This window comes from Nerophis ophidion, linkage group LG09 (genome assembly GCF_033978795.1).
Source record: "Nerophis ophidion isolate RoL-2023_Sa linkage group LG09, RoL_Noph_v1.0, whole genome shotgun sequence".
Classification (NCBI taxonomy): Eukaryota; Metazoa; Chordata; class Actinopteri; order Syngnathiformes; family Syngnathidae; genus Nerophis; species Nerophis ophidion.
Window position 1 is genome coordinate 12,884,387 of NC_084619.1, and position 21,438 is coordinate 12,905,824.

The 21,438-nt window shown below is 42.2% G+C and overlaps 1 protein-coding gene across 3 annotated transcripts in view; it reads right to left on the reverse strand.

The window, feature by feature from the left end:
* Positions 1 to 403: 403 nt before the first annotated feature.
* The window catches only part of col21a1 (collagen, type XXI, alpha 1), a 113,895-nt gene continuing 92,860 nt past the window's right edge, over positions 404 to 21,438 (reverse strand). For all 3 annotated transcript variants that reach the window (XM_061910344.1, XM_061910346.1, XM_061910345.1), the window contains 3 exons: positions 7,554 to 7,745; positions 4,767 to 4,844; positions 404 to 2,199 (listed from right to left, as the gene is read on the reverse strand). In XM_061910344.1, coding sequence (XP_061766328.1) covers positions 2,021 to 2,199; positions 4,767 to 4,844; positions 7,554 to 7,745 — 449 coding nt within the window. In that variant the 3' untranslated portion in view covers positions 404 to 2,020. The remainder of the gene's footprint in view (positions 2,200 to 4,766; positions 4,845 to 7,553; positions 7,746 to 21,438) is intronic.

The following is a 21,438-nucleotide window of genomic DNA, read 5'->3' on the forward strand; positions in this document are numbered from 1 at the left end:
ACAGAAAATAAGAAAATATCACCCTTATTTGAGATATTTAATCTTATTTAAATTTCAGTTTTTGCCGTGTGCTTCTTGTTTTTGTAGTTATTTAATTGACTTTTCTGATGACGACACAGCTTTATGACCTTTATCTGCAAATTTGACAAAAATACAGAAACACCAAGCACATAATAACTATTATTTTATGAGTGCTAATGAGAAACACCATGTAGCACTGACGCCACCAGCTTTTGCAATGCATTCTGGGACATATACAAAAAGGCCACGACAACGAAAAAAAATATTTTTAACATATTTGAATCAACATTTTAGCAGTAAGAAAGAACACACGCCGCTGACAATAACAAACATATATGCAACACTAAATGGTGTTTGATGAACTCTTGAAATAAAGAAAACATTTAAAAGGATGGTTTAATTTGGATAAAACTGGAAACAAGTTTTACAAAAACATAAAACATGGCAATGCTGGGGGGAAAAAAATCCACATATATGACTCAGACTCAGAATTATAAATAAGAAACAAATACGTGCTACAGGAATGAAGGGCCTGAGGAATATAATTCACTAAGAGACATAATGCCAGCCTACAATCTCGTGAATAAATACCCTTATACTCCTAAATGGTGAGTCTTTGTCGATTGTGGCGATTTCTAAAGAAAAGTTCAGTCAGACTGAATGCTTTCAGAACAAAAAATAATGCCAGTTATTATAGCTAAAGGCACATTTAGAGTGCTTTTGTACAGAAATACACATTTTGAATATGGCTTAGGTGGAATTAAAAAGAGTTTGCGGACCACTGATCTTCATCATAAGCCAGGGGTGTCCAGAGTGCGGCCCGGGACCCATTTGAGGCCCACAGGTAATTTTTTAACGGCCCCACGGCACATTTTAAAAATACGACTGAAAAATTTTTAAAATGTAAAAATTAGGAGCAAACGGGTGAAATGTAACAAGAAAATGCTGCAATGTTTACTCTAATAACACAAAGCTGCCATGCAGGCTGTTTATTTCTTTAATAAATAATAATGAATCAAAATCAATGCCATTATGAATTATTGACTCCAGTTACGTCACGTTAAATTTTCCACTTTGAGATATTTTTGGGGGAAAATGATGCATATTTTGTGTTTGCCATATAAAAAACTGAGCTGTTTTTTTTTTAAAGAAGGGCTTATAATGAACAAACAAAAAACCTAAACAACAGTAAAACTTATAATTGACGGATAAATCTGAAGTTGATCTCGAGATTATTGTGTTGAAAGTAAACAGTAAAAAAAAAAGGTATAATTTATTTTTTAACACTTTAATGAGTACGACCCTTTTGGATCCCAAATAATTTTAGTGTGATTTTTTTTTTTAAGTGTCATTGCTCCAAAAATAATAATGAATCAAAATCAATGGTGTTATGAGTTATTGACCTTTTTAAATGCTCCAATTATTATATAATCTCAAATATTCCACTTAAAAAAATATCGGGTGATAATATTGCATATTTTGTGGGGTTTTTTTCTTTGACATTCAGAGCATACAACTTAAATCTTTAAAATCATTACATTGACAGATGGACCTAATGTTGATCTGGAGATTTAAAACTTGAATAATAATAAAACAAAATAATACTGAATAATGACACATTTTTCATATTTTTCGGACCAAAACCCTTTGGGGTCCCCGGGATCAAGCCTGAGTGGAGGCCTAAATGTTAATTAGTTATACATATATTGTATTGGTAAATGTTAAAATGGCCCCCACTTGCTTTGATTTTTCAGTCTGCGGTCCTAAGTGGAAAAAGTTTAAAGGGGTCAACTTTCATATTGCAATCTGTCACCAGGGGGCAATATGAGATCACGGAACATGTTAGACATTAAAAGGCACCAACATCTTTTTAAAAGCATTAACTTCAATAGTCCAAAATAAACAATATGTGATGGGCTTTTACTCTAAAGAGGTCCATTTGTTACTTTAAGGATGATGTTTTCCTGAGAATGCTTTGGTTTGTGTCACACAGCGAGTGTCAATAGTTTGGTCCTTTGCTGTAGTGGGCCCTCCTCATCATGCTGCCATAGCAAAAGGAAGGATCACACACCCCAGGCTGGCCAGGAAGGCCGGCATTACCGCTTTTACCCTGCACCCCGTTCCGACCAGGTGCACCAGGCTTACCTGCGGTACCCGGTTTGCCATAGCCGTTAGGACCTGTTTAGGTGAAAAAAATAAAAAAATGAATTGCAGTAACATTTAATACTAAGACTGTTAAAGGGGAACATTATCACCAGACCTATGCAAGCGTCAATATATACCTTGATGTTTTAGAAAAAAGACCATATATTTTTTTAAAGGAGAAAATTATCACAATTTCAAAAGGGTTAAAAACAATACAAATCAGTTCCCAGTGGCTTGTTGTGATTTTTGAAGTTTTTTGCAAAATTTTACCGGTCCCGGAATATCCCTAAATAAAGCTTTAAAGTGCCTTATTTTCGCTATCTCCGAAACCACTATCCATTTCCCTGTGACGTCATACAGTGCTGCCAATACAAACAAAATGGCGGTTACCACAGCAAGATATAGCGACATTAGCTCGGATTCAGACTCGGATTTCAGCGGCTTAAGCAATTCAACAGATTAGGCATGTATTGAAACAGATGGTCGGAGTATGGAGGCAGATAGCTAAAACGAAATTGAAGAAGAAATTGAAGCTATTGAGCGAATAGCTATTGACGCTATTCGGCCATAGCGTCGGTGTACCTAATGAAGTGGCCCATAGCATGGCTGCCTTATTAGCATCGCCGGTAAAATGTACAGACCAAACGATCAGGACTTTCGCATCTTGTGACACTGGAGCAACTTAAATCCGTCGATTGGTAAGTGTTTGTTTCGCATTAAGTGTGGGTATCTAGTTTCAAATGTACATACAGCTAGCGTAAATAGCATGTTAGCATCGATTAGCGTAGCATGTTAGCATCGATTAGCTGGCAGTCATGCCGTGACCAAATATGTCTGATTAGCACATAAGTCAACAACATCAACAAAACTCACCTTTGTGATTTCGTTGACTTAATCGTTGCAAATGCATCTGCAGGTTATCCATACATCTCTGTGCCATGTCTGTCTGAGCATCGCCGGTCAAATGTGAAGACACTCTGGCAAATTCAATGGGGGTCTGGCGGCAGATTTCTTGCCAGTGGTGCAACTTGAATCCCTCCCTGTTAGTGTTGTTACACCCTCCGACAACACACCGACGAGGCATGATGTCTCCAAGGTTCCAAAAAATAGTCGAAAAAACGGAAAATAACAGCTTTGTAATGTGAAAATGAATATGGCGGGTGTATTACCTCGGTGACGTCACGTTCTGACGTCATCGCTAAAAGACCGATAAACAGAAAGGCTTTTAATTTGCCAAAATTCACCCATTTAGAGTTCGGAAATCGGTTAAAAAAATACATGGTCTTTTTTCTCCAACATCAAGGTATATATTGATGCTTGCATAGGTTTGGTGATTATGTTCCCCTTTAACCGATTTCCAAACTCCAAATGGGTGAATTTTGGCTGATTAAACACCTTTCTATTTATCGCTCTCGGAGCGATGACGTCAAAAAGTGACGTCACCTAGGTAATAAAGCCGCCATTTTCTCAAACATTTTCCGTTTTTTCGACTATTTTCTGGAACCTTGGAGACATCATGCCTTGTCGGTGCGTTGTCGGAGGGTGTAACAACACTAACAGGGAGGGATTCAAGTTGCACCACTGGCCCGAAGATGCGAAAGTGGCAAGAAATTGGACGAAATCTGTTCAAAATACGAGGGTGTGGGGAAAGCCGACGAAATGCTCAGTCGTTTGCTCCGCACACTTTACCGACAAAAGCTACGCTACAACGGAGATGGCAAGATTGTGTGGATACCCTGCGACACTCAAAGTAGATGCATTTCCAACGATAGAGTCAAAGAAATCTGCCGCCAGACCCCCATTGAATGTGCCGGAGTGTCTGCATATTTTACCGGCGATGCTAAGGCAGACATGGCACAGAGATGTATGGATAACCTGCAGATCCATTTGCAACGATAAAATCAACAAACTCACAAAGGTGAGTTTTGTTGATGTTGTAGACTTATGTGCTAATCAGACATATTTGGTCGTGGCATGACTGCGAGCTAATCGATGCTAACATGCTATTTAGGCTAGCTGTATGTACATTTGAAACTATATTTGCATCCAGCGTTTCCCTTCACCCACATTTAATGCCAAACAAACACTTACCAATCGACGGATTTAAGTTGATCCAGTGTCACAAGAAGCGAAACTTCCGATCGTTTGGTCTGCACGTTCTACCGGCGATGCTAAGGCAGACATGGCCGAATAGCGTCAATAGCTATTCGCTCAATAGCTTCAGTTTCTTCTTCAATTTCGTTTTCGCTATCTGCCTCCATACTCCAACCATCCGTTTCAATACATGCGTAATCCGTTGAATCGCTTAAGTCGCTGAAATCCAAGTCTGAATCCGAGGTAATGTCGCTATATTTTGCTGTGCTATCCACCATTGTTTGTTTGTATTGGCATCACTGGATGACGTCACAGGAAAATGGACGGTGACTTCACAGATAGCGAAAATCAAGCACTTTAAAAGTTTTTTTTAGGGATATTCCGGGATGGGTAACATTTTGAAAAAATTTTGAAAAATAAAATAAGCCACTGCGAACTGATTTTTATTGGTTTTAACCCTTCTGAAATTGTGATAATGTTCCCCTTTAAATGAAAGTATCATCTACCTGGAGGTCCAGGTGGTCCTTGATCGCCATGTGTGGTTCGTCCTGGGTTTCCAATTTCACCCTTAGGACCAGGTTCACCTATAAGCAAAATCATTCTTCTTAGAACACTTTGGGCATGATCTACTAAAGGTTTGCGTGTAACAAATTATTAAAAACATTAAAGTATTGATCGCGGTCAATCGCACTGTTCTCAGTCAACTCAAAATCAATCGTGATCATCAGAGAGAGATATAATTTTCATTATTAAGTGTACCCTAGACGAATCATTTTCAAGTTTTTAATACCATGTGTGGACAATTACTTTTACTGAAATGTTTTTTAAACATAAACAATATTTTAATGATGATTAAAAAAAATTACCTGCAGTGCGTTAGTGACTTGCCACATTTTTTATTTCCTAGGAATACACAATTTGTATTCCAGCTGTAGGAGCACTTGCATTTAGAGGAGGAGCTACACCATGCTTAGGTACAAGTATCACACATTAATAACACAAAATGTGGATTGTTTTTGTTTGATTGATTGAGACTTTATTAGTAGATTGCAAAGTACAGTACATATTCCGTACAATTGACCACTAAATGGTAACATCCGAATAAGTTTTTCAACTTGTTTAAGTCGGGGTCCACGTTAATCAGTTCATGGTAATACGGTCGTGGTTTGATTGTCAAGGATGTTTAATCACGTAATCTGTGATATTTCTACCTGAATAAATGCTTCTGATATTCTGCACATTACAGTGCCCTAGTGGTTAGAGTGTCCACCCTGAGATTGGTAGGTTGGGAGTTCAACCAAAGACTATAAAAAAATGGGACCCATTGCCTCCCTGCTTGGCACTCAGCATCAAAGGTTGGAATTGCAATTGGAATTGGAATTAAATCACCATAAATGAGGGGAGCTGCTACCCACTGCTCCCCTCCCTTCCCATGTGTCAGGCTGGTCCCTGACAGTTTGTTTGTGTTCTAGTTTTTTCCTGTGTGTGTAGTATTTCCTGTCAGCGCTCTTATTTTGTTGGTTTCCTGTCTTTCTCCCTGAGCGCTGTTTCCCCTCAGATGCAGCTGATTGGCACCTGACCACACCTGGCGTCAATCAGCCCACTCCTATTTTTACCTGCTTTTGTCCTCCAGTCAGTGCTGGATTATTGTCATGTATTGTCACTTCTGTATTGTCGCTCCTGTCGTGTCGTGTCGTGCCGGGTCGTTACAGCTATATTTGGTAGCTGTTTATAGCTTACTGTTCCCTGCTTCCAGTTTTGTTTGTTCATAGCCTAGTTTGCTATCTTCTAGCTCCCATGCTAGCTCTTTTAGTTTGTTATCCGCCTCGTGCGCGCTTTTTGTTTGTACCCTTATGTTTGGTTTTGTCTTGGTGTTAAATTAAAACCATGTTTTCTCATTCAATGCCTGCCTCCTTCTCTGCATCTTGGGGTTCGTCATAAACAAACTGTGACACCATGGGGTGATCAAGGGGATGGGTCAAATGCAGAGGACACATTTCACCACACCTAGTTGGTAATTGAACTTTAACTTAACTTAACATGTTGCATAAGTTAATGGTATGCTTATCTCTGCATGAGAATGTTTTAGCCTTCTCTATTTATTAATAACATGTAATACTCAGCCTGCTAAACATTCTGTAATCAGATTTTTTTTTTTAAATATACACTTCATTTAAATGTATTCTTTTTTATTTTGGTAGAAATATCACAGATTACATTACAAAATATATTCGGCAAAGCATGATCGTAATGTTAAGACGATTTTTCATTTTGTGATTCCCGTATTTCCTTGAATTGCCGCAGGGCATATAGTATGCGCCTGCCTTGAATTACTGCCGGGTCAAACTGGCTTCCCAAAATAATTAGCGCATGCTTAGTATTACCGCCTGGTCAAACTCGTGACGTCACGAGTGACACTTCTCCTGTCATCATTTTCAAAATGGAGGAGGCTGATTTCAATACCGGTCATTTAAAATTGCATAAAGGGAAGAAGATTAAGAGCTAGTCAGTAGAATTTAAGGTCCAAGCTTACATCACACTCAAATTTTTACTGCATACCTTTGGTAAGTGCCGGAGTGAGAAGAGGCTTTAAATTAATTAGCGTATGCTAACTTTTACCGCATGCCTTTGGTAAGCGCAGGAGTGAGAAGAGGTTTTAAATTAATTAGCGCCCCGGCGGAAATTCAAGGTAGTTAGACCGGATGTGAAGCCAGAAGTGTGTGATTGTAATAGAAATAAGTATTTTGACGACATAAAATGACTCTAGAACTTCTCTCTACTGTCTTTTTTCATGCCGCGTTTTTATTACATCTTACTGAAGCAGTTAGTGCAACAATTTGCATTTTATGTTTTCAATGCACTGAACTGTAATCCAAATCCGTAACTGAAGCTCCACCTCTGCAAGCAGCAAAGCGCGCCAGCAGACAACCGCAGCAGGTCTCCAAGGCGAACAGCCTCTGGCACGGTAGAATAAAGCACGCCAGCAGGCAATTACTGCAGTGATGCCCTCTGACAGCAATCTAGGATCAAATAGTCTTGTCTTGTCGGGAGAACAATTTGGCATGACTTTGGACATGGGATTTCCATAATGTCCCCCTTTCTTTGTGCATTTCTAATCACGACTTCCGAGCTTGTGGCTCAACAGTAATTGTAGGCCATGACATTTCCCCACGCTACGGAATAAACCGAGGGTCTCAATGGAGTCAGGACGCATGCACGTTCATCGCGTGAAAGGAACTTATAGTTAACACATTATTGACTTTGACATAGAGCAATTCATTTTTGGCTTATACCTTTTAGACCATTATGACCGGGATGCCCTTGACGACCTGGGTAGCCTGGCTGTCCTCGGGCTCCAGTTAGGCCAGGAAGTCCGTTGATGCCTGGAGGTCCTGAATCTCCTGGAGCTCCAGGTAATCCGGGACGGCTGTGGCAGGTGTCACAGCTGCTTGATTGGTGGCTCAGCAACATAGAAGGTAGTTCAGCTATGACAAGTGAAAGGAGTATGAAATGTTTCACATACGTCAGGGTAAATCTACTCTTGAACCGCTGCAGACAAAAGGGTGAAAACATGTTCCCATACGGTGTTGCCTGTACTATTATTTTTTTGATAAATACAGCACATGGTGAGGCTGTTTTTAAACTCAAATACAAAACTCCCATAAATAACTATTTTACACAAATGTATTGTTCCCCTAAAACAGGGGTCAGGAACCTTTTTGGCTGAAAGAGCCATGAAAGCCAAATATTTGGAAATGTTTTTCCGTGAGAGCCATATAATATTTTTTTATCACTGAATACAACTTAATGCATGTATTTTTTGGAAGACCAACGTTTTTAGAGTAAAATAAGTCCCTTATTTTTTTTTATAACATTGTTATTCTGAAGCTAACCAATAATAAATAAAATACTTCTGACCTCTTAAGGCCCAAGCTGTTTGTTTACATGTGTTTTTTTCTTTTTTTTTCTCTTTGCTATTTGGGCTTATTGGGCCCTAATTAGAATAATAACTAAGAATAATATTTTGATATGATGTACTTAGTCCATAAGTACACATATGTGTACTTCATGTTTAATGACATGCTAATTCTTATTTTTACACTTTTTTTTCCAATTTCATTGTATGTTATACTCTTCTGACACCACCAGATGGCAGTATAAGTGTCCACATAAGCGGCCATAAGACCCCAATTTAGTAGTGTACACAATTTTGGAAATAAGAGCTAAAAGGTGCTGTCCACGCATGCGGCCACAAAGCCTTTAGAGCAGGGGTGTCAAACTCAAATACAGAATGGGCCAAAATTTAAAACTTAACAAAGCCGCGGACCGAGGTTGAACAAATTAACCTTATAATAGGGACCCAAACAAGTTTTTCATTGAATATCGAACAAGCAGGGCTTATATAACTTTCTAGTGACATGCAAAATTGAGTTTCAAATAATAATAACAATAATAATTAAAAAATATCAATGGCATATCAAATCAAATTTAAATGAAAATTGAATGCCTCTTTTGTATTTGCAGCCTTCTGAGGTAAATATTAACAGAGGCTAATACATTTGAAAATAAAATAACGAATAAATCAACCATTCAGGCCTTTTTACTGCCCAGTTAATGTCAGGGCTCAGGTGGGCGGGGTTAGTGGGGCGGGGTTTGTTGGTAGCGGGGAGGGGGTGTATATTGTAGCGGTCCGGAAGGGTTAGTGCTGCAAAGGGTTCTGGGTATTTGTTCTGTTGTGTTTATGTTATGTTATGGGGCGGATGTTCTCCCGAAATGTGTTGGTCATTCTTGTTTGGTGTGGGTTCACAGTGTGGCGCATATTTGTAACACTGTTAAAGTTGTTTATATGGCCACCCTCAGTGTGACCTGTATGCTGTTGATCAAGTATGCCTTGCATTTACTTACATGTGTACTAGAAGCCACAGATATTACATGACTGGGCCGGCACGCTGTTTGTGAGGAGGAAAAACAGACTTGACGACAGGTTATAGGGGACGCTAAAGGCAGTGCCTTTGAGGCACACCCCCAATATTGTTGTCTGGGTGGAATTCGGGAGAATGGTTGCACCGGGAGATTTTCGGGAGGGAAACTGAAATTCGAGAGTCTCCCGGGAAATCGGTGAATGCGGTGTTACGGCGGCACCGCTGTATTACACCGGCGGGCCAGCTTTTATGTTAATTTGATATTGCCTCAAGTGCCAAATGAAATTACACGGCGGGTCAAATTTGGCCCGCGGGCCAGAGTTTGACACCTATGCTTTAGAGGTTTTTAATGCGACTTCTTAAACAGGTGCGGTAGAAACGGATAGATGGATTAAAATGCATGAGAATGTTTTATATTTTGAACATTATTTTTAACACTGTGATTACCAGCGGAATTATTCATTACTTATCATGTTAAGCTATGTCAGCTAAGTTTTATCTGAGAGCCAGATGCAGTCATCAAAAGAGCCACAACTGACTCGAAAGCCATAGGTTCCTTACCCCTGCCCTAAAAGGAGTAAGGAGTATCCTGATGTTTTCCCTTCCGATGCATTACAGATAGGGGAACCTTGATTATTGGCTAATACCGATATTAATCCGATACAATATTTGCAAAAATCATAGTACATACTTTTATTATTTTCATAGGCTATATCAGGTGAAATTACTCAGAGAACCATGATAGGTATAAAAAAAACACTAATGTTATGACAGACATTTGCTGTCATTAAGTTGAAGTGGAGTGGTAATCTGTTTTTTGGCAACGCCGAGTAGCCACACCAATTCATTGATGCAGTTAATTAAATAATGCGGACACGTTTGATTCTAGATGCTTTCTAAAACGCTTCAGCCTTACAGACTTTGTATGTCTATTATTAACTATAATTATGTTATATTTGTTTTTTACATACAAATGGGGAGATTATCAATATTTTGAAATAATTACGTATATCTAGCTTGTGAGCTATTGTGTGCTTAGCTGTTGGCTAGCTGGTAGTTCCAGTTTCATATAGCCTACCATGTTTACTAAGGGTGTGCTGTCATGACCCGACTTGATTTATGTTTTGTGTTTTTGTTCCCTATGATAGTCTGTTTCCATGCTTGGCCCTCTTTCCTTCCGTTTCACTAATTCTACACTCCTGTCCTTGTTTAGTAATTAGTGTTCCTACTAATCACTCCCTTTTATATATTTCAATCACCCAGAACATTTACGACGTTTACGTTGGTTCTTGTTTTCACCACGCTTGTGTATTTTTCCTAGTCTAAGACTTTATCGCTGTTTGCCCCTGGTGACTATCTTGTTTTTATAGCTCCACATTTGACTCCTGTTTGAGTTTTTGTATTTTTTGTCTGGCCTGGAAGAATTAAAACAGACTCCTACCCGCACCCTGCTCCTGTATTTCATAATTACCATGATCAGCTGGATAAAAATAAATGGCGGTAGCAGTATCGTTCGTCCAGAGTCGGTCGGTCCAGAAGGACCAATGATTTGCGAATCATTTTCAACCCATATTCAATTGAATATGCTACAAAGACAACATATTTGATGTTCAAACTGATAAACATTCTTTTTTTTGCAAATATTTAACTTTAGAATTTGATGCCAGCAACACGTGAAACAGAAGTTGGGAAACGTGGCAATAAATACTGATAGAGTTGAGGGATGCTCATCAAACACTTATTTGGAACATCCAAGCACACAGGTGTTCAGGCTAATTGGTGACAGGTGGGCGCCATGATTGGGTATAAAAACAGCTTCCCAAAAAACGCCCAGTCTTTCACAAGAAAGGATGGGGTGAGGTACACCCCTTTGTCCACAACTGTGTGAGCAAATAGTCAAACAGTTTAAGAACAACGTTTCTCAAAGTGGAATTGCAAGAAACTTAGGGATTTCAACATCTACGGTCCATAATATCATCAAAAAGTTCAGAAAAACTGGAGAAATCCCTCCACGTAAGCAGCGTGGCCGAAAACCAACATTGAATGACCGTGACCTTCGATCCCTCAGACAGCAATCAATCTCGAAAGGATATCACCACATGGGCTCAGGAACACTTCAGAAAATCAATCAATCAATCAATGTTTACTTATATAGCCCTAAATCACTAGTGTCTCAAAGGGCTGCACAAACCACCACGACATCCTCGGTAGGAAAACTCACACCCAGTGGGACATTGGTGACAATAATGACCCAGTGGGACGTCGGTGACAATGATGACTATGAGAACCTTAGAGAGGAGGAAAGCAATGGATGTCGAGCGGGTCTAACATGATACTGTGAAAGTTCAATCCATAATGGATCCAACACAGTCGCGAGAGTCCAGTCCAAAGAGGATCCAAGACACAGCAGCGAGAGTCCCGTTCACAGCGGAGCCAGCAGGAAACCATCCCAAGCGTAGGCGGACCAGCAGCGCAGAGATGTCCCCAGCCGATACACAGGCGAGCAGTACATGGCCACCGGATCGGACCGGACCCCCTCCACACGGGAGAGTGGGACATAGAAGAAAAAGAAAAGAAACGGCAGATCAACTGGTCTAAAAAGGGAGTCTATTTAAAGGCTAGAGTATACAAATGAGTTTTAAGGTGAGACTTAAATGCTTCTACTGAGGTGGCATCGCGAACTGTTACCGGGAGGGCATTCCAGAGTACTGGAGCCCGAACGGAAAATGCTCTATAGCCCGCAGACTTTTTTTGGGCTTTGGGAATCACTAATAAGCCGGAGTCCTTTGAACGCAGATTTCTTGCCGGGACATATGGTACAATACAATCGGCAAGATAAGATGGAGCTAGACCGTGTAGTATTTTATACGTAAGTAGTAAAACCTTAAAGTCACATCTTAAGTGCACAGGAAGCCAGTGCAGGTGAGCCAGTACAGGCGTAATGTGATCAAACTTTCTTGTTCTTGTCAAAAGTCTAGCAGCCGCATTTTGTACCAACTGTAATCTTTTAATGCTAGACATGGGGAGACCCGAAAATAATACGTTACAGTAGTCGAGGCGAGACGTAACAAACGCATGGATAATGATCTCAGCGTCTTTAGTGGACAGAATGGAGCGAATTTTAGCGATATTACGGAGATGAAAGAAGGCCGTTTTAGTAACGCTTTTAATGTGTGCCTCAAAGGAGAGAGTTGGGTCGAAGATAATACCCAGATTCTTTACCGTGTCGCCTTGTTTAATTGTTTGGTTGTCAAATGTTAGAGTTGTATTATTAAATAGAGTTCGGTGTCTAGCAGGACCGATAATCAGCATTTCCGTTTTTTTGGCGTTGAGTTGCAAAAAGTTAGCGGACATCCATTGTTTAATTTCATTAAGACACGCCTCCAGCTGACTACAATCCGGCGTGTTGGTCAGCTTTAGGGGCATGTAGAGTTGGGTGTCATCAGCATAACAGTGAAAGCTAATACCGTATTTGCGTATGATGTCACCTAGCGGCAGCATGTAGATGCTGAAGAGTGCAGGGCCAAGGACCGAACCCTGGGGAACTCCACACGTTACCTTAACGTAGTCCGAGGTCACATTGTTATGGGAGACACACTGCATCCTATCAGTAAGATAAGAGTTAAACCAAGACAGGGCTAAGTCTGACATACCAATTCGTGTTTTGATACGTTCTAATAAAATATTATGATCGACGGTATCGAAAGCAGCGCTAAGATCGAGGAGCAGCAACATAGATGACGCATCAGAATCCATCGTTAGCAATAGATCATTAGTCATTTTTGCGAGGGCTGTCTCCGTGGAGTGATTTGCCCTGAAACCGGATTGAAAGGTTTCACATAGATTGTTAGACGCTAAGTGTTCATTTAACTGCTCCGCAACAATTTTTTCAAGGATTTTTGAAATAAAGGGAAGGTGAGACACCGGTCGGTAGTTTACCATGAGGTCAGGATCGAGGTTAGGTCTTTTAAGAAGAGGATGAATAACCGCTTTTTTGAATGCTAGGGGAACAGTGCCCGAGGAGAGTGATAAGTTTATAATATTTAGCACTGATGGACCTAATAATACAAAGAGCTCCTTGATCAGTTTCCCAGGAAGAGGGTCAAGTAAACATGTTGTCTGTTTTATTCCATTTACACGTTGTAACAATTCCTCTAATGTTATTTCCTCAAAACGAGAGAAAGTATTTTGGAGGGCAGTATCCGCCGTATATACAATCGTGTCAGTGTTAATAGAACCCCGTTGTAGCTGGGACGCATTGTCTTTAATCTCCTTTCTAATGACTTCAATTTTCTTACTAAAGAATTGCATAAAGTCATCAGCTGAGTGGGTTGAGCTACTGGAAGGAGTCCCTTGTTGGGTTAGCGATGCTACCGTACTAAACAAAAATTTAGGATCGTTTTTATTACGGTGGATGAGATTTGAGTAATATTTAGCTTTAGCTAAGGTAAGCATGCGTTTATAAGTTATTAAACCATCACTCCATGCTTGATGGTGCACCTCAAGTTTAGTCGTGCGCCATTTGCGTTCCAGCTTTCTACATAATAATTTCTGAGCTCTAGTGTCTTCTGTAAACCACGGGGTGCGCTTTTTTGGAGCCTTTTTTAACTTTAGCGGTGCTATGTTATCAATGGTTTCGCGCAGGGCGTCGTTAAAGTTGTTAGTGAGGTTATCAATAGAGCCCACATACTTTGGGAATGGTGCCATTACCGAGGGCAGTAGGTCAGCAGGAGTTGTCGTTGTGGCTGTATTAATGTTGCGGCTGCTATAGCAGTTATTATTATTATTAGTTTGACGAACATGCGTCTGAACCTCGAATTTTATAAGGTAATGATCAGACAATACTTTAGTATACGGGAGTATCGTAACTTTGGAAACGTTGATGCCCCTGACAAGCACTAGGTCTATCGTATTACCGTTGCGATGCGTGGGTTCATTTATTATTTGTGTGAGACCACAGCTATCAATTACAGTCTGGAGCGCTACGCACGGTGGGTCCGATGGGGTATTCATATGGATATTAAAGTCCCCCATTATGATTATATTATCGGCGTGTGTCACTAGATCAGCAACGAACTCTGAGAATTCATTAATAAAGTCCGAATAGGGCCCTGGGGGGCGGTAGATAACAGCCAGGTGTAGAGGCAGCGGTGTGACAGACCTCATAGTAAGCACCTCAAACGATTTATATTTATTATTTATGTTAGGACTAAGGTTAAAGTTTTCGTTGTATATTAGTGCGACCCCCCCACCCCTTTTGAGCGGACGGGCAATATGCGCATGTGTAAAGTTAGGAGGACATGCCTCATTTAGCGCAAAAAAGTCGTTTGGTTTAAGCCAGGTTTCGCTGAGACCGATGACGTTAAGATTGTTGTCTCTGATAATATCATTAACTAACAACGTTTTAGGAGACAATGATCTTATGTTTAAAAAACCTATATTATAGGTAGTGGGCTGTTTTAGGGAGTTTTTGATCAAATTATCCGTAGTAGCAATATTAATAATGTTGTGTTTATTATGCCCAGTGCATTTAGTATAGTTACGACCATATCTAGGAATTGATACGACAGGAATTTTCCGATTGTTTGATTGTTGCTTTGATAAACTGCACGCATCATGGTTAGCCACCTCAGTAACGGGGATTTTCCGATTGTTTGTTTGTTGCTTTGATAAACTGCACGCATCATAGTTAGCCACCTCAGTAAAACACATGTCCAACTCTGAAACACTCAAAGCAGAAAAAACTTGTTCTAATTTAACTGACTCCTTACCCTGACCAGTAGTCTCGCATTTTCCATCTAAATCCGTCTTCGGGATGGAGGAAAGTGGTGTTCTGTGGGGATTAGCCTTCTGCTTTGTTTTTAGCCCCGCTCGGCATCCGCGTTTCCGATCACTGTCACTAAATACAGATTGTGGCTACACCTGTAAGTGCAAGTTAAAGGTCTACTCTGCAAGGCAAAAGCCATTTATCAACAACATCCAGAAATGCCGCCAGCTTCTCTGGGCCCGAAATCATCCAAGATGGACTGATGCAAAGTGGAAAAGTGTTCTGTGGTCTGACGAGTCCACATTTGAAATTGTTTTTGGAAATATTCAACATTGTGTCATCCGGACCAAAGGGGAAGCGAACCATCCAGACTGTTATCAACGCAAAGTTCAAAAGCCAGCATCTGTGATGGTATGGGGGTGCATTAGTGCCCAAGGCACTAAGCAGTACTAAAATAACCCGGTAATCGGTATACATCCCTAATGAACAGCGTAGTAGATGCTGTGATTACCTCAAAGAGTTGTGGCTAAGTGTTGGTGTTTTGTCAGTTGGTAGCTCTGCTAACATTAACATCACTACATCAATAAAGTTAGTCTAAGTCTAAGTCTAGCTCCCTTATCGCTGGCCTGTGTGTCTTCCTCTCGCCACAACAGGTGTGTTCTCAAATTAGTCGTCCTGCCACTACATTATCGCTGTTTTCCAAACATTACAAATGGCCATACTTTTATACAACTGACCAGTCTTTTTTTTTTTAAAACCCAAACGTTAACCACACTTTAGATTTGATCTTTGTGGGCGGATTGTTTGTAATCTCTTTCAGTGCTGTCGGACATGTTGCTCTGTTGCTTTACTCTGGTATTACCTCATCACAGAAATATGGGAAGATAAGAGCGGACTTATTAGGGACGGCGTGGCGCAGTGGAAGAGTGGCCGTGCGCAACCCGAGGGTCACTGGTTCAAATCCCACCTAGAACCAACCTCGTCACGTCCGTTGTGTCCTGAGCAAGACCCTTCACCCTTGCTCCTGATGGGTGCTGGTTGGCGCCTTGCATGGCAGCTCCCTCCATCAGTGTGTGAATGTGTGTGTGAATGGGTAAATGTGGAAGTAATGTCAAAGCGCTTTGAGTACCTTGAAGGTAGAAAAGCGCTATACAAGTACAACCCATTTATCATTTATTTATTTATTTTGTAGTAGATCTACAAGCAACCGATTCATGATTTTCCAACTGGACATCGACCGAAACATACTATATGTAGATCGATCCACAGGATTGCCAAGCGAAGTATTCATATCTCTTCAGTTGAAATCGGTTATCAATTTGTACTGATTCTTTTTTAACACCCCTTATGTGTTATGGCTCGAGCGCATGCTGCTATGCATTCTTCGGTGCGCTCCTCCGAGCGTGCCTCTGGACATGCCCACTTGCTCTCCACTCCAGCCGCGGCCACAGCCCCTCAATCATCTATCATCGCACCTGACGCTGATGAGGACGCCTCACACGATTTAAACCCGCGTCCTGCGTTCCAGTGCCAGAACATAGTCATCTGTATGTATTGGGGCGGTATAGCTCGGTTGGTAGAGTGGCCGTGCAAGGAACTTGAGGGTTGCAGGTTCGATTCCCGCTTCCGTCATACTAGTCACTGCCGTTGTGTCCTTGAGCAAGACACTTTACCCACCTGCTCACAGTGCCCCCCACACTGGTTTAAATGTAACATAGATATTTCACTATGTAAAGCGCTTTGAGTCACTAGAGAAAAGCGCTATATAAATATATTTCACTTCACTTCACTATCGTACAGTAAGCCCACGCGTCTCTAGCTCCTCTTCATGTGCATTCTCACTGTCTCAAGTTTCTCCTCCGCTGTTGTGTCCCGTTTCGTCGCCACCGCAGTATCCCTATGTTCCCTGGATTCGAGCTGTGCGTCTCGTCTCCACAGACTTCCCCGGACCTCTTGCTACTTCCCCGGGTCTCGACCTCTCGCCTGCTTACGGACCCTGACGCCTCTCTCCTGCCCTTAACCCACGGACTTCCAAGACAGCCTCGCCCTCTTCAGACTTCCGCATTCCTCTCAACATGTACCTTCAACACTTGCTGGTAACACTCTCCAATTAGACGCATCACATCCTCTCACACAAAGTATTTTGTTTGACTACACACGTCATTTCCTATTGATAGAAAATAGCCAAACAACAGCCCTGCCTCAGTGCCGTCTTCTTCTGCCCTGTACCGCTACATAATGTTTACCTTTTGTAATTGACCTGACTAAAATAGGTCCAACCTGATGTAGTTTTTAGAGAACAGAAGTTTATATCAAATATTTAAAATGCAAACTGATATCATCCGATACCTGTTTGTTTTTTGCCTGATATCGGACCAATATTCAGCATCAAAATTTGATCGGGACACCCCTAAAAAACAATAAACAGTATTCTGGCCTAAACATATAATTCTTGTTCATGTGTCCTGCTCTTTTTGCCTTAAAGACGCATTCAGTTACTGTATGTATTTGTCAAATTTCACAACTCAATTCAAATTCTTCCGCTTTTGTGTCTTTTTTTTTACCCTCTAGAGCATACACAACTTACTGTAATAGCAAAGCGTAGTACCAGGACAAAAACGTCCTCAGCAGGTTAAAAGTGAATAAAACCTTTTTAGATTCATATCTTTTTCTATTTTTTTTTTTTTTTGCTCATATATCCCAATCCCAGGCTTATAGCTTACATTTTTTTAAACCTGTGAATGCCCATTTCATCTTACTAACATCAGTTGTTTTATTTGGGAAAAAACTATAAAATAAGTTATCATCCATATAATAAATGTTAAAGGACCAGGGTAAAATCATGCCTGCACTGTCAAATGAATATATATATATTTTTTTTTAATCAGATTAAACACATTTTGGAATTTGGATTATTCATGATGATACAGGTGATTACTTGCTCATAATTTGTTTTTATTTTTTTAAAGACCACTTATTTGTACACAAATTAATGTTGTTTAAAAATATCATCCAGGAACATTTTTAAATGTTTTACTGTAATGCATGTCATTTATTTGCACAAAACTTGGTAACAGGCTTATCTAAAATTCTTCCAGGCTGTATTTTGGAGTTAAAATTGCACGCCATCACACCAGTCCGTCTCCTCGCTCATCTTTACTCCCTGAGGACTGAAGTATGCATTGATCTGATCACTGACCTTATTGCGGTCAAGGTAAAATAACTATAATAAATAATATACATGATTAATGCAATCATATTTTGTTAAGTCAATTTTTTAAATTTTGACAGCTCTATTGAATATTACTAATCAAAAACATTTTAAAGCATTTGAAAAATATGCAGCCACATATTTGTCTATATTCTTTAAGTCCCTGAGGACTTTTTTGTCCTGGTGCTACTCTGTTAGGCAACAATAAAATTAAAGAGTATTGATATATGAAAAAAATTGAAATTAACATGAAAACAGGGTTAAGGTTAAGGTTAACAATATTTTAACAATTAACTAGTGTGTGAATGTGAGTTTGAATGTTGTCTATCTGTGTTGGCCCTGTGGTGAGGTAGCGATTTGTCCAGGGTGTACACCGCCTTCCGCCCGATTGTAGCTGAGATAGGAACCAGCAAGGACCGCAAAGGGTATAAGCGGTAGGAAATGGATGGATGGAAAAACATTTTAAAGCATTTGAAAAATATGCAGCCACATATTTTTCTATATTCTTTACTCCCTGAGGACTGTTTTGTCCTGGTGCCCCCTCTGTTAGGCTAAAAAAAATTTTAGTGTACCAATATATGAAAAAATTAGAAATGAACATGAAAACAAGTTTAAGGTTAAGGTTAACATCCATCCATCCATCATCTTCCGCTTATCCGAGGTCGGGTCGCGGGGGCAGCAGCCTAAGCAGGGAAGCCCAGACTTCCCTATCTCCAGCCACTTCGTCTAGCTCTTCCCGGGGGATCCCGAGGCGTTCCCAGGCCAGCCGGGAGACATAGTCTTTCCAACGTGTCCTGGGTCTTCCCCGTGGCCTCCTACCAGCTGGACGTGCCCTAAACACATCCCTAAGGAGGCGTTCGGGTGGCATCCTGACCAGATGCCCGAACCACCTCATCTGGCTCCTCTCGATGTGGAGGAGCAGCGGCTTTACGTTGAGCTCCTCCCGGATGGCAGAGCTTCTCACCCTATCTCTAAGGGAGAGCCCCGCCACCCGGCGGAGGAAACTCATTTCGGCCGCTTGTACCCGTGATCTTATCCTTTCGGTCATGACCCAAAGCTCATGACCATAGGTGAGGAAGGGAACGTAGATCGACCGGTAAATTGAGAGCTTTGCCTTCCGGCTCAGCTCCTTCTTCACCACAACGGATCGATACAACGTCCGCATTACTGAAGACGCCGCACCGATCCGCCTGTCGATCTCACGATCCACTCTTCCCCCACTCGTGAACAAGACTCCTAGGTACTTGAACTCCTCCACTTGGGGCAGGGTCTCCTCCCCAACCCGGAGATGGCACTCCACCCTTTTCCGGGCGAGAACCATGGACTCGGACTTGGAGGTGCTGATTCTCATTCCGGTCGCTTCACACTCGGCTGCGAACCGATCCAGTGAGAGCTGAAGATCCCGGCCAGATGAAGCCATCAGGACTACATCATCTGCAAAAAGCAGAGACCTAATCCCGTGGCCACCAAACCGGAACCCCTCAACGCCTTGACTGCGCCTAGAAATTCTGTCCATAAAAGTTATGAACAGAATCGGTGACAAAGGACAGCCTTGGCGGAGTCCAACCTTCACTGGAAACGTGTCCGACTTACTGCCAGCAATGCGGACCAAGCTCTGACACTGATCATACAGGGAGCGGACTGCCACAATAAGACATTCCGATACCCCATACTCTCTGAGCACTCCCCACAGGACTTCCCGAGGGACACGGTCGAATGCCTTCTCCAAGTCCACAAAGCACATGTAGACTGGTTGGGCAAACTCCCATGCACCCTCAAGAACCCTGCTGAGAGTATAGAGCTGGTCCACAGTTCCACGACCAGGACGAAAACCACACTGTTCCTCCTGAATCCGAGGTTCGACTATCCGGCGAAGCCTCCTCTCCAGTACACCTGAATAAACCTTACCGGGAAGGCTGAGGAGTGTGATCCCACGATAGTTGGAACACACCCTCCGGTCCCCCTTCTTAAAGAGAGGGACCACCACCCCGGTCTGCCAATCCAGAGGTACCGCCCCCGATGTCCACGCGATGCTGCAGAGTCTTGTCAACCAAGACAGCCCCACAGCATCCAGAGCCTTAAGGAACTCCGGGCGGATCTCATCCACCCCCGGGGCCTTGCCGCCGAGGAGCTTTTTAACTACCTCAGCGACCTCAGCCCCAGAAATAGGAGAGTCCACTACAGATTCCCCAGGCACCGCTTCCTCAAAGAAAGACATGTGGGTGGGATTGAGGAGGTCTTCGAAGTATTCCCTCCACCGATCCACAACATCCGCAGTCGAAGTCAGCAGAACACCATCCGCACCATACACGGTGTTGATAGTGCACTGCTTCCCCTTCCTGAGGCGCCGTATGGTGGTCCAGAATCGCTTCGAAGCCGTCCGGAAGTCGTTTTCCATGGCTTCCACGAACTCTTCCCATGTCCGAGTTTTTGCCTCCGCGACCGCTAAAGCTGCACACCGCTTGGCCCGTCGGGACCCGTCCACTGCCTCCGGAGTCCTATGAGCCAAAAGAACCCGATAGGACTCCTTCTTCAGCTTGACGGCATCCCTCACTGCTGGTGTCCACCAACGGGTTCTGGGATTACCGCCACGACAGGCACCAACAACCTTGCGGCCACAGCTCCAATCAGCCGCCTCGACAATAGAGGTTCGGAACATGGTCCACTTGGACTCAATGTCCCGCACCTCCCTCGTGACATGTTCAAAGTTCTCCCGGAGGTGTGAATTGAAACTCTCTCTGACAGGAGACTCTGCCAGACGTTCCCAGAAGACCCTCACAATGCGCTTGGGCCTGCCAGGTCTGTCCGGCATCCTCCCCCACCATCGCAGCCAACTCACCACCAGGTGGTGATCGGTAGAAAGCTCCGCCCCTCTCTTCACCCGAGTGTCCAAAACATAAGGCCGCAAATCCGATGACACAACTACAAAGTCGATCATGGAACTGCGGCCTAGGGTGTCCTGGTGCCAAGTGCACATATGGACACCCTTATGTTTGAACATGGTGTTTGTTATCGACAAACTGTGACGAGCACAAAAGTCCAATAACAAAACACCACTCGGGTTTAGATCCGGGCGACCATTCTTCCCAATCACGCCTCTCCAGGTTTCACTGTCGTTGCCAACATGAGCGTTGAAGTCTCCCAGTAGGACAAGGGAATCACCCGGAGGAGCACTTTCCAGTACTCCCTCAAGTGTACCCAAAAAGTGTGGGTATTCTGAACTGCTGTTTGGTGCGTAAGCACAAACAACAGTCAGGACCCGTCCCCCCACCCGAAGG